The sequence below is a fragment of the Puntigrus tetrazona genome, chromosome 14, assembly GCF_018831695.1.
Source record: "Puntigrus tetrazona isolate hp1 chromosome 14, ASM1883169v1, whole genome shotgun sequence".
In the NCBI taxonomy this organism is placed as follows: Eukaryota; Metazoa; Chordata; class Actinopteri; order Cypriniformes; family Cyprinidae; genus Puntigrus; species Puntigrus tetrazona.
In genome coordinates this window covers 16708277-16724562 of record NC_056712.1, presented here as the reverse complement: position 1 = coordinate 16724562, position 16286 = coordinate 16708277, and the positions used below count along the sequence as shown (strand labels likewise).

General features: G+C 36.3%; 1 protein-coding gene across 1 annotated transcript in view; it reads right to left on the bottom strand.

The window, feature by feature from the left end:
- The window catches only part of sorbs2b (sorbin and SH3 domain containing 2b), a 44196-nt gene extending 29718 nt beyond the window's left edge, over window positions 1-14478 (bottom strand). The window contains exons 1-3 of the mRNA XM_043257019.1: window positions 14114-14478; window positions 11768-11893; window positions 1539-1592 (exon numbers count right to left, since the gene is read on the bottom strand). Coding sequence (XP_043112954.1) covers window positions 1539-1592; window positions 11768-11774 — 61 coding nt within the window. The 5' untranslated portion in view covers window positions 11775-11893; window positions 14114-14478. The remainder of the gene's footprint in view (window positions 1-1538; window positions 1593-11767; window positions 11894-14113) is intronic.
- Window positions 14479-16286: the final 1808 nt, after the last annotated feature.

Here is a 16286-nt window from a genome sequence, read left to right as displayed (position 1 = left end):
TTTCTAAGAAATCTTGGCATCCAAGGTGGTTGTCACAACTGAAGCAGAACCTAAAAATGAGGACACTTTGAGACTACTTTTCGGATTGACGGGGTGGGGTGCTGGCACTGCCAGATGTAGTCTGACGGCTTTCCTTTTCCTTGACTGCTATACCTCTGGATGTCAAAAAGGCAGTTGGATGCCAGAATCTTTGTCAGAGTCTGAAAAGACAGAGTTCTCTGCGAAAGTCAGCCAAGGAATTAGAACACCCCCTGCACTGCTTTTCTCAGAATCCCTGAGATGAATACAAAATCACATGCTCTGCCCTAAAAAAACAAGTCCTTTTGGGCCTGAGCGAAGGGAAGGGAATTTTTACTCCTTTCTGCCTCACAACACTTGATTAGAGCCAATTTTATCTAAACTTGTTTACATTGTTACTTGTTTGTAAATGTTTCTTTGGCTGATACAGTAGGCAGGGGCTTTCCTCTTATTTTGTTCTTAAAGGGCCAAATCTACTTCTACTGTAAATAAATTCTACTTAAAATATATTTTGATAAGACCACACATTGCTACTATTTTTTATTGTTTTCTCAAAACAATAGAAACACTTTAGAAATGTTTTTGAGAGCACAAAAGCGAGACAAAATTGCTCATAATTAATGGCATCATGAATAGAAATTACCATACTGAAGTCATCATCATAGCAATTTATCAAATTTTCTTAGAACTTCAGATCCATTTTAAAAATCAATAGACAGATGATTTCCTGGTGAAATGTCTGTTTATTTAGCTGTGATTCAAGAAGTCTCTAGCTCTTAGATGTATATGTTTTAGTCCGGCTGCTCCATATACAGTGCATTTTTCCTGTCTGTGTAAAAGCAACATCAGATGTGCGCAGCGCCAAAGGAAACATATCAGCGTTGCCTGAGGATCTAGTTATTTCCTTAAAATTTAAGTGCTACATTATTATTAAGATCTGATCATTTCAGGTGGAAATACCACAACATTTAAATAAACATTAACGTTCAAAAGTTATTCTTTCTTTAAAAAAAAAAAAAAAAAAAGTTTGTTCAGCAAGGATGCATTAAGTTGACCAAAAGTGTCAATAAGAGCAATATATAATTATTATATTATATTATATAATTAAAAATTATATTTCAGTTAAAATGCTATTCTTTTGAATTTTCTAAACGGTGCTAAAAATCCAGCTTTACGTCACAGAAATAAATATCATTTTTAAATATATATATATATATATATATATATATATATATATATATATATATAAAAAATATATATTATATATTTTACAATATTATAGTTTAATTTTAAATAATAAATGCAACCTTGCAACCCTCAAAACTTTGAACGATGATATATATTACGGTAGGTAATGATTACTCTATTCCTATCGCAGTCAAGTTACTATTTAAAAAGAAGGCCATACTACAACAAGCACTTGTTTACACTGTATTATCATACAGCCGTGTCCAAAAACAACACATCCTGTACATTTCAAATCGTTTCAGCCATGCAAACGGAAACTGATCTAAACGTACCTGTGTTCATGTTGAAGATCTCTGCTTCTTGCGGTGTCTTGATGTCACACAGTCCTGAAAGACATATCATTAAGAATCAGCGACCCGTTCCCCTTGTAAAGCGAAACACTGATTTATCCCCGTGTACAGCATGTACGAGTGCAGGTAGCGTCTCTCCCCGGCACGGTAGCATGCTAGCAAGTGTCTAATGTGGCTGGTTAACATCCCTCTTGGGATATGAGGCCCAAGAGTGAAAGGTGATACAAGCCTGGCGTTTCAGCTCAGAAACACGCAGCACGGTATCAAAATACACACCATACATACACATATATCCGCACGCATTCTCAGATCTTACACATGACCACTTTTGGTGTGTCAGAGCTTAACATCTCTTTGAGTCGGCTGCCAGCAACGAGCAGCAGTCGCACACTCCTGGGGGGCTATTGTAACTAATTAAACCCCTGTTTGGTTTGACCTAGATTACTAATTTTTCAGTGATGGATTAACAGCCCATGTGACTCTACTCCGAAAATATCTGACTTATTTTAGCACAAGCTGAATATTTCAGGGATGGTCTATGACAGGAACAGTCACTTAATCACATTATAACATTACTTAACTCCCAGGCAGAGGCAAGAAGCGCTGCAAATATGACAGATAGGAACGAGTGCTCATGTGCATGACGCATGTTTCGCTTTCAGAGAGCCACGGCTGGCACGTGTGCCGCTTGTCACACATGTAGACCACCCGTCGTTCACCTGAGACCATCATCTGATAGTGGTATGCTGTGCCTTCATAGGTCATGACAAGAGAGAGCCATTCAAATTTGCTATTCTAAACCTTTGTATTAGGTTACATTTTAAAGGGATAAATGAAATGTCTGTCGTCATTTACTTTCAAGCAGTTCCAAACCATTAGTCATTAATGCTGTTTTTTGTTTTACATTGTGAAAGCTCACCGAAAATGATGGCAAAGCATCAAAAAAGTAGTCCATCAGACATATGTTCTAAGATTATGCTCATATAGAGATGTAATGTTGCAATTGGTTTCGTGTCGTATCGACATTTGGCCTCTAAATGCACTATATATAAAAAACATCAATAAGATTTAAGAGCTACAGCACAGGAAAATATTAACATTGAATTTCAGTGAACTTCCAAGTTTTAGAATTATTTATTTTTTTATTCATTCTGGCTTTTTTTTTTTTTTAACATATTTCTATTAAGCTTTTATTTATTTTTATTTACAGAAATTTTGGCAGTTTAACCTTTTTTGAGTTCGTTGCTAAGGTAGGATTTCTCATTTCCAATTAGTTATTTTAGTAAATGTTTTATACTAACACACTATTAATATTTTGAATTATTTTAGTTATTAAAAGAATTTTATGTGCTTTTGTCATTTTTGTTTTATTTTTATAAATATTTATATTTAGCTTAAATTATATTATTTTAATTTAGTAATTTTGGTAATTCAACAAACTTTTTTTTTCTGCTAGCTGCTATGACATTTTAATTTTTATGTTTTTCCTCTAATATTTTATATTCACTGCACCTTTATCACATTATTTTACTAGTTTTCGTAGTTAACAGTAAAAACACTGCCTTTTCTAAACAAAACTAAAAAATAATCTAAACAGACATTTTTATAGTGATTTGTTGCCAATATTAGAAGCTTAACAGCTGATCACCAGTAAATTAATTTTGAGAAAAACAGTGTCGACGTTCTACTAAACGTCAGAAAGACAAAAATGTCAAAATACATGTTTCAAACATCATTTCGAGGTATATATTTCTCTTAAAACGAACTCTAAAATGAAACATTTATGAAAACAACAAAGTGACCTGCAGAAAAATATCACGCATGGTATCATCAGTATAGCGTAATTAAAGGTAAATAAATATTCACCTACAGCCCTTAATAAAACATTGAGCCAAACAGGATTACCCCCTGCTGTGTCCCATTAAAAAAGGATTCAGAGGTCATCCTCAAAATAAATCTTAAGACACCACAGCCAATAAATATTGTCAAAGCGGACACTTTTGCCTGTGACACCACAGGACTTGGGTAAATCAAAGGTTGTAATGACCTGTCAGCAGTAAATGAGGAAAAGATTATGATATTGGATTTCAAGGGTGCAGACTTGTGGCGACAGAACAGCTGGAGGGGAAGGGAGCTGGACACTCGCCTAAGAAATGGACACAGCTCCACATTTATATTCATGAGCGAGGCTCACACTGGTCATTTATTTATCTATCGAAACATTAGGAATCATTCTGTCTGGGGAAATGCCAGGGACGGCCAAGCCAAAAGGCCACGCTCATTTCCATAGCCATCAATATTTCAGTGCGGTCGTCAAATAAATAGCTCCACCATGGAAACGCTCCAAGAGGACAAGCGGTGAACATGAAGGCTCCTAAACACCAGTTTACGCTGAAAGTTCATTTAAACGGGTTGAGTATTTTTTATTCGAATTTTTGTACTGTTCTCCGAGGTCCCTTCATAATGTTATCAAGAAATTGACATTAAAAAAAGCATAATTTTGAAATAAGCCATTTTCCTACCTGGTCTCACGGCATAAACATACATTGGTGCATATTTTAGCGACACATGACGTACGTACCGCGAAGTACATATCACTGCCGTTTCAAAAACAAATACACTAGAGGCAGTAAAACTCCTTTAATTCGCACAAAAATAGAGTTTCGATTAATAAAGTGTCATTTTCACACAATTAGATGAAGAATATCATGTTATGACTTTAGAACAATATTAATATGCTGAGATATTTGAAAACCGATGCTTTTGGATGCTAGCATCGCACGTATCCAGCTTCATATTTATGGGTTTTCATAGAAAGTAGGTTTACTCAGTATCTCACGGAGTGTGGAGATCCGCTCCGCTTTCAATCCTGTGTAAATACAGTTTGACAAAACAGTTCGTATCTGTGTAAAAGGAAGCTGAAATGACGGTTGCATTAACAACTGCGTTTTTATATTTATTTTGAATTTGTTAACACTATCTGGTAGGTTTAGGGTCGTATTTGGTGTAGGGCAAATAGTGCCTTGTTTGTAAAGGAATCCACAGTAAAATAAAGTTCTTAGTGATATGGTATGGACCTATTTAGGTTGTTTTACTTCTTTTACTTCTTTTAGAATAAGGTTCTTTTAGAATAAGGTTCTCTTTCCTAAAGTTGTGATCAGAAGGAAGGCAAAGCAAAGACGCAGCTTAGCATCTTGTTGTCTTCAGAACCACCTTCATCATTCGCTTTGTCTATATGCGCACGGCAGTTATGTCGATTTTCTGCTTAGGCGTTGCTTATTATCATAAAGTAGTTACTTATTATCTTATTAACAAGAAGTTCTTTCAGCAAACTGCCTTCAATATAAGCTTTTTTTTACTAACAACAAAGTTTTGAGTTCTGAAACATACATGATGTTTTTTGTAACACAGTGACCTTTTATATGTCAAAAGATCAAGAGAATTTTAATTTCTCAGTTCATGACCCATATGAAATGCTAGCAGACAGAGCATGCATATTTCTGACAGCAAACTCTGCAACTCATGCGAGTTCACCATTTCATAGCAACTTAAACTTCATTGAAGTGTTGCATTTCTGAACACAGCACACAGGGAAATATTGTAGACGGGACTTTATTTTACCCAACAGGATTTGATTGGATCGTGTTTGGTAACCTACAACATTACTGGTTAATATTATTTTCCTCTGCCTCAGACTTTGTCTGTGGAAAATTAGATAACATAATGAATTTCCAGGGCGGTGAATTCAATCCAATGGCAGACATTTCGGAGAAAATAACTGTGAAAAAAAGAATGTGATACTTTCCGACTTCTCACATCAATTTGGGTGAAAAATGACCTAATAATTGTAACAGGAAAATTGCTCTACTTTGTGCCTTTTTGCGCTTCGCAGACCTGTAGGTGGTCAGGAATAAATTACAAAATGGTACAGAATAGCAAACACTACTGCTGTAATTTTATAGGAATGTTAAGAGCTGTATGGCCTACATGAGATTAAAGGCAGCTTGTACAATTTTGCTGTTAGAATTGCTAAAATATGAATATATTTCAGCAATACCAATAAGAGCGCTTGAAATACATGCCTTTTTTGGATGCGTTTGGCTGTCTTTATTAAGATGTCACATTGTACTGCTATTTTATTATTTCTTTGTTCAAAAATGATATCGATTAAATAAATGGTGTTCTTTTTGATCATTTTTGGATCGACTGTGTTTTCAACTTTTTTCTTTAGAATAATGTACATGGGCTGACAAATCATAGACCTGAAGATTAAGGCTGTTTATTAAATTGAGTCAGTTTTGCGTTCGAGCTGTTTTTAAGCACAAGCTAAATTAAAATACTCACTTGTGCTATTTGTACACGCATGGTGCTATGGCGATCATGTTGTTCTGTTTTGATGGCTTATTTATAGTAGGGTTTGTCAGACTTCTGTGTAAGGACTGGACACTGGCCATTTTCACCTCAGCCTAAAAGCCTTTACCAGAAGTCAGAGATGAAACCACGTCATTCATCTCCATGAGTAGTGCTCGAGCGCCAGGGACGGAGAAAAATAAAAACAGCTACGCTGCCAATTAAACCAGTAGACAAGAGCTAAGAGAGAACTGGAGGCATTAATGGATTCAGTCTTAACATTTATTAGTCTAATTTATCTGTGATGAATTATTCAAAGGCTGAAAGGCTACAAGTTTTTAGAGGCTATAATTTGCTGTCTTCAAAGCAGCTTTATTCACTTTTTTCATACAAAGATTTAGACTGACCGATAAATTTATGAAAATAAATGCAAGCCACACAGTCAGGCTTATGCTGCAAGCATACGGTGTGGAAAGACTTTGCAAAAACCGGCTGGATAGCAGTATGTAATTCTTTTAGTGATATTAGTTTAAGTTTAAATTTAAAAGCAAAATCTGAAAACGCTATGAAAACAAAGAAATGCTGCTCTGAATGGAACGTTTTACCACAGAACAAAGAACTTTTCTGTTCTGGATGCTTTCGTGTGCATAATGTGATAACAGTAATTGCATTTCTTTTGAAAGCTATGCATTCTGCTGATGCTTATCCTACCTGTTGGAGATTCTATTATGGATGTCTTGAAATAGATGTCCTCAGAAGAACAGTTTAATGGTTGCATTACGGGCTCCTGTCTTTCCTGACGGTAAAAACATAACATCACAGTAATGGGCTCTCTCGAATCCCCTAATATACTGGAAACGCTGCTTGTATTCTCCAAAATAGGAAGAATCTCTGGCTTTTCATCAGGGATTTCCAAACAGGCTATTTATATGAGTCGGGACACAACAAACTCTATGTTCTCCTAAATGGTAACTTTTGAATCACAATTACGTTAAGTTGGGAACCGTGCATGTTTGCTGCTGTGCTTTCCGTTTGATGTAACGAGACCGACACATAGTTTCTGAAGCCTCAGATAATTGCTTAAATTGCTCCCATGTGCTTTAGGAGTATAATTTCATTGCTATATCGAGCTCCTAATAGAAAATGGCTGTGTAGTACTTTAACAGTTTAAATTATATTTAAATAAAATAAATATTTAAATAAGAGATCATGAGGAATAAGCATAAAATGTTTTTCAAATGAGTATATGGCATTTATTAATCAAAACTACAGTAAAAACAGTAATACTGTAAAATATCGATATACCGAATATCGTTTTATTTTGATTTGAAAGTTCAAAGCATCATTACTTTTGTCAGCACTGTCATATGAAACTTCAGAAATCATAATCTTAATTATACAAAATGGGCTAAGATATACAACTCTCTCTGGTCTCGCAGCTAATAGAAATAGAATGAACGTAATTAAATGAACGGACGTGATCATTACATCAAAACCATCATGTTGCAAAATCATGCTCCAAATTTAGTTCAGAGTGGTTCACTACACGAACAACTGCTATTTTCAAGCCTTATGCTGCTAGAAACTTTGGTTCATGCATCTTTGAGTGGTTCACAATCCAAATATGGCACGGGCCATTCCTGCTTGGGGACTGGGAGTCTACATGTTCCCCACTGGGGTTAAATGACTGTGCGAAGTGCATAGCACATGATCTTCCCACAGGAGAAGGGATTGAGTTAAAAGAGTCCCTTGTGATGTAGCATGTTTGTGCCAGTAAAGGATTTACTGGCATGTACGTGAGTATGAGAGGTTAGATATTGTTCTTAACTGGAAAGTTGATGAGAGGAGGATATTGGGACGTCTGCCAAAACTTGGGACTCTCTGCTGTGATCCAGCTGGTGGAATCAGCAGGTGCCCTCGAATGCTCGTGTGGCCAACACATTGGTCAGCAACGTCTCAGTCAGACACTTAACATTTAAACAGCTGGAGATCGAGAGCCACAGCTTCCCTCGACAAAACAATCTTGAATTTCCCAGGAAGATCCATGTTTAGCAACATAGTGCTTTTCTGATTTTGCTCATTTATGGAATTCGAAGAATGTCTTGAAGATAAGTTTTGACTGCTGTAAAAAAATATAAATAAATATATATATATATATATATATATATATATAGTCTATAAATGCAGTAGTCTATTCAAAGGATCTAAAAAAAAAAAACATTAAATTAATTTTTTTGGGTTCACTGTAAGTTAAGACAGCCTTCTGGTAAAATGTGTTTAATTTGAGCTGTAAATAATACTTAATGCATTTTATGTCCAGCAATATAGAAGCTACAGGAGATCCATCACATTGAGTAAAATAGTTTTTAGGAATACTATTAAGCGTTTTGTGCAAACACTTTATATTCATTTACCTGCATTACTTCTTGAGTCCTGTGAGATATATACCGCACGGAAATGAAATGTTTTTTATACAGACAAAATCCATGTATTCGTTATCCGTGGCCCCAAAGACCACCACCGATTTGCTTAAGATATTGTATAGACACATTATCACTGCATTGTAAACAGTGAAGAATATTCTGAGATATAGGTTAGCATAACTTCATTCTTACATCTGTTTTATCATATCCAGCCAACCAGAGAGCGTCCTATATCTTGGCATCTTTCCTTTTTAGGTAGTGTTGCCATGTATGGCATCTTCAGCATGTCTTCTGAATGTTTAGTCTGACAAAGTGAGCATTAGCCGATGTCAACAGATAGAAATATCCTGATGAAATCGTTTAAAAATGGGGTCTTTTCCCTTCATCTTTTGGTAAGAAGCTATGCGCTCTCTAAAGAGAAGAAAGCTTTTAGAGGGTCTCACAATGTAAACACACAACGACCAGAGAAACAGGGACCCGACCTGAGAGCCAAGATAAGCAGCCAGCACTCAGCATGCCAGCACCTTCTCCTAGACGCAATCTGACAAATATCTAAATGGGCTGACATTTACAAAACCAGTTGGACCCATTCCTCTGACAGAAGCACTCCCTTGGGCTGGAGATCCATCTGCTAATTAGGTGTTTAACCTCTGGAGGGCACCCAAAGTGACAGGCTGCTAAGTCTACTAGTCCTCTGACATGATATCGCCATGTGTACGCCAGCCAATCGGTTGACATCCTGTGTAGTTGCTCCAATACATCATTGAGAACAATCTGATTTAAACAGCCACCTGATATCAAAGAGAAGCTACGGGGCATTTTGCATTCAACTAGAAAATCCACAGTAGTATTTCAAAAGTCTTCAAACAGGTCTAAATGCTTTAGCAAACAGTTAATTGGCTCACAAACATTTCTGAGCAGATTTAAAGGGATTATAGATTCACGCTATTTAACAGATTATTTATTCAACAGGTCTTTATTGTGTTGCTGTACAGAGTACAGGGCTGAACGATATCTGAATGTGATTCGCTGAATATGATATTTGATTCCCTGTGATTGCTGGAGAATCTTTTAAGGGATGGTTCGCTCAAAATTCAATTCTCAAAAACTCAAAAAAAAAAAATTCTCATAGCCTTCGTGTCATTCCAAACCTGTGTGACTTTTTTTCTTCTATAGCATATAATATTTTGTGAAATTTATTTTTTATTACTGTACAGTTTGTTTTCAACATGTAAGCCAAATTTAGTTTGGTCTTCATCGTTCTTCAAAATACCTTCTTTTGTAATCCACAGAAAAAAGACATCCAGTTTTGGAATGACTTGAGGGTGAGTGTGTGAGGACAGCATTTACAGTGAATCAGTTTAAGTGAATCAGTTTAAGTGATTCAAAACTTCACTTATTTGAATGTTGACTTAAATCGAATGTAAGTGAAGTGAAACTAATTCATGCAAATTCAAATTCATACAAAAATGTCGGTTCTGTACCTTTCTGTAGTTTGGTGTGCACACTTGGTGCATGAATGCAAACCATTAAATTTTTCATAATTACACTTTTCATGATTACATAATTATTCCGTGCTAATTTTGAATAAAACAAGCCTTGATTTTTTTTTTTAATGTAGATTTTATTTAACTTTTGAATTGAACAGACTACAATTTCCGTTTGGTTGAATCTTTTAAGAAGAATCATGTACAATTACGAGAAATATACAATTTCGCAGAAGGTTTAATGTGATATTCATTCGCATGACCTAATCTTTTTACTGTAGTGTGCTAGTGAGTTAAAAGTAAAACAAGGGTTCAGTGTCAGGAAACAGGGACTGGGCACTCCTTTATTATACAAAGTTAAAAATACCACAGTCACGAAAGGGCCCTCCCCCATAACAAAAACAGGAGCAGGCGCTGAGTCTGCCAGGCGGCGTCTTGTAAGACATCTTCATGACAGCTTTTCATGCTCCTGTGCTGATATTGCGCCCCTTTGTGCGTTATGCTGTACGTCACATCTGACCTGTCAAAGCTGCTTCAATTCTGTCTCGAGCATTCCCTGGCATAAATCACAGAAGTGCCATGCGTGTGTGTTTTTATTAAACTCAAATGAGTTAAAGGTCACGTTGAAAGGATTGTGGCTTTTTGATGGACAGTTAATCAATGGATGCCTTACATTACAGAGTGAAATGCAATTTAGCTGATATTAATAAATGTTGTCAGAGAAATGGCAGATCGTAACAAAGGCTCTTTTTAAGTACGACAGGGCAGTCTTATTTCAAACCGTATATGCGATACATCTGTCTGGATTGAATCGGTAAAGTGCGGGCTATTCTGTTTTGCATATATTTAAAAATAAATATTTTTCATCTAGATATTTTATATAGCATTTTAGTAAAACTTTTACTAATTATTTCACTGGGTTTTAGGTTGAATGCCTAAAATGCATTAAACACTGCTGCTAACTACAGTATAGCATTTGGGCACATTTCACAATTATTGTTCCTTTTTTGCAAACCGTTTCAAAGGATGTCAAGTGTTTTTATTTATTTGTTTATTTCATATGTTAAATGAAGTATTACCTAATTAGTCTAGCATTAAAAGTAACTAATTACATCAAAAGTTAAATGTTCTGGTTTGTCTGACCTCAGAGACCTTGACCATCTCAAGTACAATTATGCTACAATGCAATCATCTATTGAATTTATATTTAATTTATTGTAGTAAAATAATCATTGATTAATTTTAAATACAAAAATAATATTTAAATGAGATTTTTTTTTTACAATTATACATTCACAACAATTTTGACACTTTGTGTAAGTACATATTTGAATTTAATTTCCAACATTTTTACATAAAAAGCATTTATCATACTCAACCCCTTTTCCTACAGAACAAATTTGTTTCTGTAATTCACGGTAAACACACAATTATCAATTGGTCCCAACCTTATCATCCACTTACAGCTTTTTATTCTTAAATTTTAGTTAATTTTAACAATTTTTGTCTTATTTAATTTGTTGTTTGCAGTTTATTTATTGTTTATTGGTAGAAAATAGCAATCATTCAAACCAGCGATTTAGGCTCCATTTTTAGACAGTGCCTAATAATAATTATATTAATATCACAGTAATATTAATATAAATAACAGTTAGCCATAGTCATTAGTACTGCATTATAAAATCTAATAATTGTTTCCATTCTTTTCAAATGGCATTATGAAACCATCATTTCTTTAAAAATGTATTTGTAAATATACCTTAGCCAAAGTGCACCTTACAGCCTTTTTAAAATATTTACACAATTTTCAAAAGTATTTCTATGTAATATTTATGGGAAAAAATCTATACCACTGCCCCCAAACCTTAAACCGTACACCTTACTAAAACGAACACACATATTTGCTAAAATATAGACACAATCCCAAACGAAATGAAAGGCAAATCCTTACCAGGCATTAGGACTGAAAGGTGCTGGGTCCGAGCTGACAGGCAGCAGGCTCCACGTCCACACTTCTCTCTTTAGCCCAGAGGATCCGCTGCGTTTCAGGGTTAAAGTCCCAGACTGCAGCTGGTTTCTGGAGGCAAAAGATGTAAGAAAGTGAGAGGCAAGCCCCCTCTCACAGCAAGTGCTGCAGTTCGAGCTATTTTCAGATGGAGACATGCACGTCTGCAGGCTGGAAAGTTACTCCACGCCTCTGGGGAAAAGTGACAACATATACAGATCTGTGCTTAAGAAGATCTCTGTGAGCGGTCAAACATCTCGAGCATGCCGGGGCACACCAAATACTACGCATTAAAACTTAGCATGACTGTCAGGTAACATTTATACAACCAATTAAAACCCAGGTCATTTCAATAAACAATATTTGTTCACTCTCACCAGTTTTACACAGCTGTGTTTTTTTCATTAATACCATTTTAAGGACACTTACGGTCATTCTTTTATTTAAATTTCACTTGAGATACATTTTTGTGTTATTTAAGCTCCGTGATGCTGGCTCTATTTTTGTCTCTGACACTTCGTGCCGGTGACAGTTCTTGTTTATCGGCGTGTCCGAGTGAAGGAAGTTGTCCTGAAGTCATGCTGCTACCCTATGAGGACAAATTAACTTGCCACTCAATACAACGCGCAACAAACAAACCTCAAGAAGACATCGGGGTCAAAAGTTTTTTTTTTTTTACCCCTTACAGTTTGTTCTCAAACATTATAGCCCACATCGGGACAAATTTCACGCTCGGTTGCCCCTGTAAAGACTTTTCATGCTGAGATTGACTTTTATTTCTAACAGCACGAGAGTAAGAGCTGACACCTTGTGAGCCGCCCCCTCCTGCCGTGAGAGATACCGTCACCCAGGAGCTCAGAGAATGTGCAAAGACTGAAGGTGTCAGCACAAACCTGAGCCAAAGAAAACCACCCAGTAAAGCTAACATCACTCATATGCTCGTGCCTGAGATGACTTCGGTCTTACATCAACCAGAGCCTTTAAAGTGTAGCTGAAAGGAAGGTATCAGGTCATGATCCAGGACTTTGCAAACGGTTTCCTAAAAGTGAATTATGTCCTATATATAAAGGTTAACATTGAGAACCAATGTACTGACATGGTCTGGATTTCCCTAAGCATCGTGCCTGCTTTTTAAAAAATTACCCTTTTCTTTCTTTTTTTAGAAAAAAGCACAAAGGTCAAATTGCAAGGGTATTATATCTCGAAGGAGGGGGTGGACATCTACGTAGAAGCTATCTACATCTACGTACATAGCTATCCATAATATTCTGGAAATGACTGAATGTTTTACTATGAAAGCTTATCAGTTCATTCAACTATATGACGTGTATGTAAAAAAGTCTCTTAAGGCCAGTTTAAAAGTACTTTTTGACATACTTAATGCAACTAATTTGATATCAAAACTATGATACATTTTATTTAATTGCAAAAAACTAAAAAAAAATCATACATTTTGAAAACAAAAACTACATTGCAAGGCTAACTCGTGTCACTCATATAAAAATATTAAACTAATTAAATGTTAAGGCCTTCATCGTGACCTTTGACACTCACAATAGCAGTAGACCAACTTGATCTTAAACCCAACTTTTTATAGCCATAATTCAAAGAACTTATTATGAATAGAAATTGTGACGTTCTATGACAAAATGGCACAACATCATATCCGTTTTTAATAAACAAGACTATTATTAAGTATTACACCTAGTCTATGACGTAGTGCCCATCTATAATGACCTCTTTGACCTTGCAATTGCTGAAGCACATCAGAGCCTGTGACACATTAATGACAGTTGCACAGCAACCATTGACCAGGGGATCGTTTAAAGCTCCAGTGGAGGCCATGGATCCTTTAATCATTAAATACTTCGTTTGCATCAGGCACCTTGCAACAGGGTATATATCTGTGCGCAAAGCACTTGTGCTGCTGACGTAGTTCTGTCTATGATACTTCCATACAGTCTCGCATGTATCTGCTCTCACATGATACTGTACCTCGCGAGCTTGACAGCTTCACAGGGTGTGAGAGAATCCAACAACACGCCGAACGAAACTCAGGTGCAGTGATACAGGCATTTTAGCGCGCGCTGTTAACTACGAAACATTTAATAGTGCATATAGCGTAACGCTAAATCCAACTGCACAGTGCGTTTTTTTAAATACGACATAATCTTATAGCGCATGATGACAAATAAAGAATCGCTCTCAATGCGAAATCAATCTTTTATGCAACGAAGCAATTTTATAACGCACGCGTTTAATGGAAAGGGGTATAATAAGCGCGTCCCTCACCTCCCATGCGTTTCGCAATCCAGAAGGGTGAGCAAACGCGGTTTGTATTCCCTCACAGATTATTATCCCGTCAAGTGAGGGCTCGCACGTGCGTTTGCATCAAAAACACGAATCCATTCTCGCGCCGGTTCCCTCGCGCGGCTCCTCGTCGATTATTATCGTCCCTCTCGACGAGCGCTACGGCCGCCAGGACGCAATATTCTCAGTTCAGACGCGCTTTCCTGACTCGAGAGATTGAAAACGCGGATCAATGATGAGACATGCCGACCCCCTTCTCAACGCACTTGTTTTGGGTCGGCAGAAGTGAAGGGCTCTCATTGGTTTGGAGAAGATCTCGGTAGTCATGGTAACAGCCAACAGAGAGCACGCTTTATCATGGGATGGTAATGAATAGCGCAGTACCCCTCCCTTGTGGTGGATATTTACTGAGGAATGTTTTCCTTGGAGGTATCCGTTCCGTGTGATGATGTCGAGAGGAAGCTCATTGTGGGAACGACAATGGACCATTCATTAAAGCGACAATACCGCGCGTAATAGCGTTGCATTTTCTGTTGATGATAGCGTTTTGACTACTGTGAGAGAAAACGACCATTATTTTTTAAGCTAAGCAAACTAAACCATCGCTTATCTTCCAACTTCTGTGGATTTGTCTGGGACGTTTTGGGAAGATGCCTTTTAGGAAACTTTTAGCTTGAAGTTAAGTCAGCGTACATTTATTTCTCTTTTCTGACCACTTGGCGCAAAAATAGATGCTCCCTTAATTGTCCTGAAGAAAGAGAAACAGGATATTCCGGAGAATGTTTCTGTCTATAAAATGAACATCAAAGGAATCCAAACCATTGTATGGCGGAAAAGAAAGAAAGAAAGAAAGAATAGATTGCTTACAAATGATTGTCTGTTATTAATTATAAATTACATGACAAAAATAGTAGTTAGTAACACCTGGATTACACATTTTAGGTAATAGTCTGACTGCCGAAATTATTTTAGATTAATATTGTCTTAACTAATTACAAATTTTAACTATTATATATCATTAAAAAAAAATTCCATTCTTTGTTATCAGTAAATTACAGCAGCATTTTCCAAACTGGGGTTTTGTGGGAAAAAAAGTAAACTAAATTATGATTCATTTACTGCCATTGTGTGAATCATATTTAATGACGCAATCCATAATAAGTAACTATAATCTGATTAACATTTTAAAATGCAATATAATCTAATAACAAGTACCTAATGTTTGGTCACATGTACTCAATTACTAGCTAGTTCTGGCTATTGGCATACTTTTTTCAATATATCTGTTACACAGGTCCATATTTAAATTTTTTGGGTGGACTGTAGCTGATTTAGTGCTCTGTAGTATTGTTCTTTTTTATCTTTTATATATTCATTTTTGTAAAATAGGTCAAACAGGTGTGAATGAACCAAAACATCAATAGGAATGAATCCGATGCCTCCATTGCCTTCTGTTACTCTGATCGCATTAAGCAGGTCACCCTGCAGACATGCCACATATTTCATCGAGTACCATTTTGGGAGTTTCCTTGTCCCTGCTAGGGTTGCTTGAGCCTGTCAGACATTCGCTCACACATCTAAATTTAACCGGCAAACTGTCAACTACCACTACGCTTTGCACTTTGTCACCTTCAAGAGACCAGACAGGGTCTGATAGAAACCCTGAGAGGAAGATAATCAGTAATGCTTCATTTCGGACAGGACAATGTTGACCGTACCAATGGATAAGTGCTTTTACCGTCAGCATATATTAACAGAGTGGTGTATGATTAATCGAACTGATTTCTTTCAATATACCACTTGCTAACCGATGAAGTTTTACCTTCTCGTTCGAAAGCACAGGAACTGACTCAGTGGCTTTATTCAACTCTTTGAGGATTGCTAACATTCCACTTATGTTAATCTTTTTCACGTGGAAATATTTGATTTCTTTTTATAAGCAGGTTTATAAGCGGCCGGTGGTGAAATAAAGGACACAAGTGCTTTTATATAGCATTATATTACATTGCATTGCATTATATTATATAAACTGACCATTAAGCATCACACTATACAATAAACATGATCTTACCATAAAATGAAGCTGTACAACTGAATTTTCAATGCACACAGCACTAATTTATGGCAAAAATTTTCCTTTTTAATGCGATCCACT